The sequence below is a fragment of the Volvox carteri genome, assembly GCF_000143455.1.
Source record: "Volvox carteri f. nagariensis unplaced genomic scaffold VOLCAscaffold_13, whole genome shotgun sequence".
Lineage (NCBI taxonomy): Eukaryota > Viridiplantae > Chlorophyta > Chlorophyceae > Chlamydomonadales > Volvocaceae > Volvox > Volvox carteri.
The window spans coordinates 193893-194902 of NW_003307556.1; the positions used below are offsets into that span (position 1 = coordinate 193893).

Sequence of the window (1010 nt, forward strand, 5' to 3'; positions counted from 1 at the left end):
TATTCCTTACCCCTTACCCCTTACCCCTTACCCCTTACCCCTTACCCCTTACCCCTTACCCCTTACCATCGTAATCTTCCCCCCTCCCACCACCCTCCCCCGCCCTCCCGGGCCTCTGCAGGGCCGTGCCGTACTGGTGTTCGAGGTTGCTCGTCCAAACCCCGAAACCACTAGTGCCGAGCTGGCGGAGCTGGCCAAAGCGTACGTCACCTTGGGCGGTGCATCCGCTCTGGCCGTCCGTACAGACTCCGAGTCCACACCCTCCGGTTTGCGCGACTTGTTCACTGTACAGCAGGCCGTACCCCGGGTGCCCGTACTTGCCCGGGACTGGCTCATACACCCCCTACAGGTGCGATTGTGTGTGTGTGGGGGGGGGAGGGCGGAGGTGGGCATGGCGTGATCTGACCGACATGACATGACATTGTAGGCCCAGTGATATCACGAGGGGTCGGGGGAAATGAGGGGGGGGTGCTGTCTCCTCCTCAAGGGATGTTCTGGGTCGTAATCCGTAGTCCTCAACGCCGTCCTCAGCCACAACCTCTCGACCCCCCTCTCGTTCCCGACCCTTCCCGGCCTGAACGCATCACATCACCCCACTCACCCCACTCCACTCCACGCCACCCAGGTGTGTGAGATAAAGGAGGCGGGAGCTGCGGGAGCCCTGGGCATCATCAACCAGGTGGGGCTGCGAGGGAGGACGTACGTCTGTGCGTGTGTATATATGTGTGTGCTGGGGACCGTGCTAAAGGAGTCTCTCTGTCTGTCTGTCTGTCTGGTTGTCTAGCAGTTATCTTCTGAAGCTCTTCCTCGCGGCGACCTGTGTGATCGGCCACGACGGGGGGGGGAGATCCTGTAAACCTCCCGCAGGCGTTGGGGTGGGTGCTGGGGACGGGGGATGTCCGCAGACATACATATCTGGTCCAACCCCGAACCCATTTCCTCACCAACACCCTCCTCTCCCTCCCGGCCCCAGGTGACCGGTCGGGGCACGGGAGTGATGAGCAGCTTCA

At 62.0% G+C, this 1010-nt stretch overlaps 1 protein-coding gene across 1 annotated transcript in view; it reads left to right on the forward strand.

Moving 5' to 3' along the window:
• VOLCADRAFT_104174 (uncharacterized protein) overlaps positions 1 to 1010 on the forward strand; it is a gene marked incomplete at its 3' end in the record, with an annotated part of 5448 nt that overhangs the window by 1710 nt on the left and 2728 nt on the right. The window contains exons 3-4 of the mRNA XM_002949059.1: positions 122 to 349; positions 626 to 679. Coding sequence (XP_002949105.1) covers positions 122 to 349; positions 626 to 679 — 282 coding nt within the window. The remainder of the gene's footprint in view (positions 1 to 121; positions 350 to 625; positions 680 to 1010) is intronic.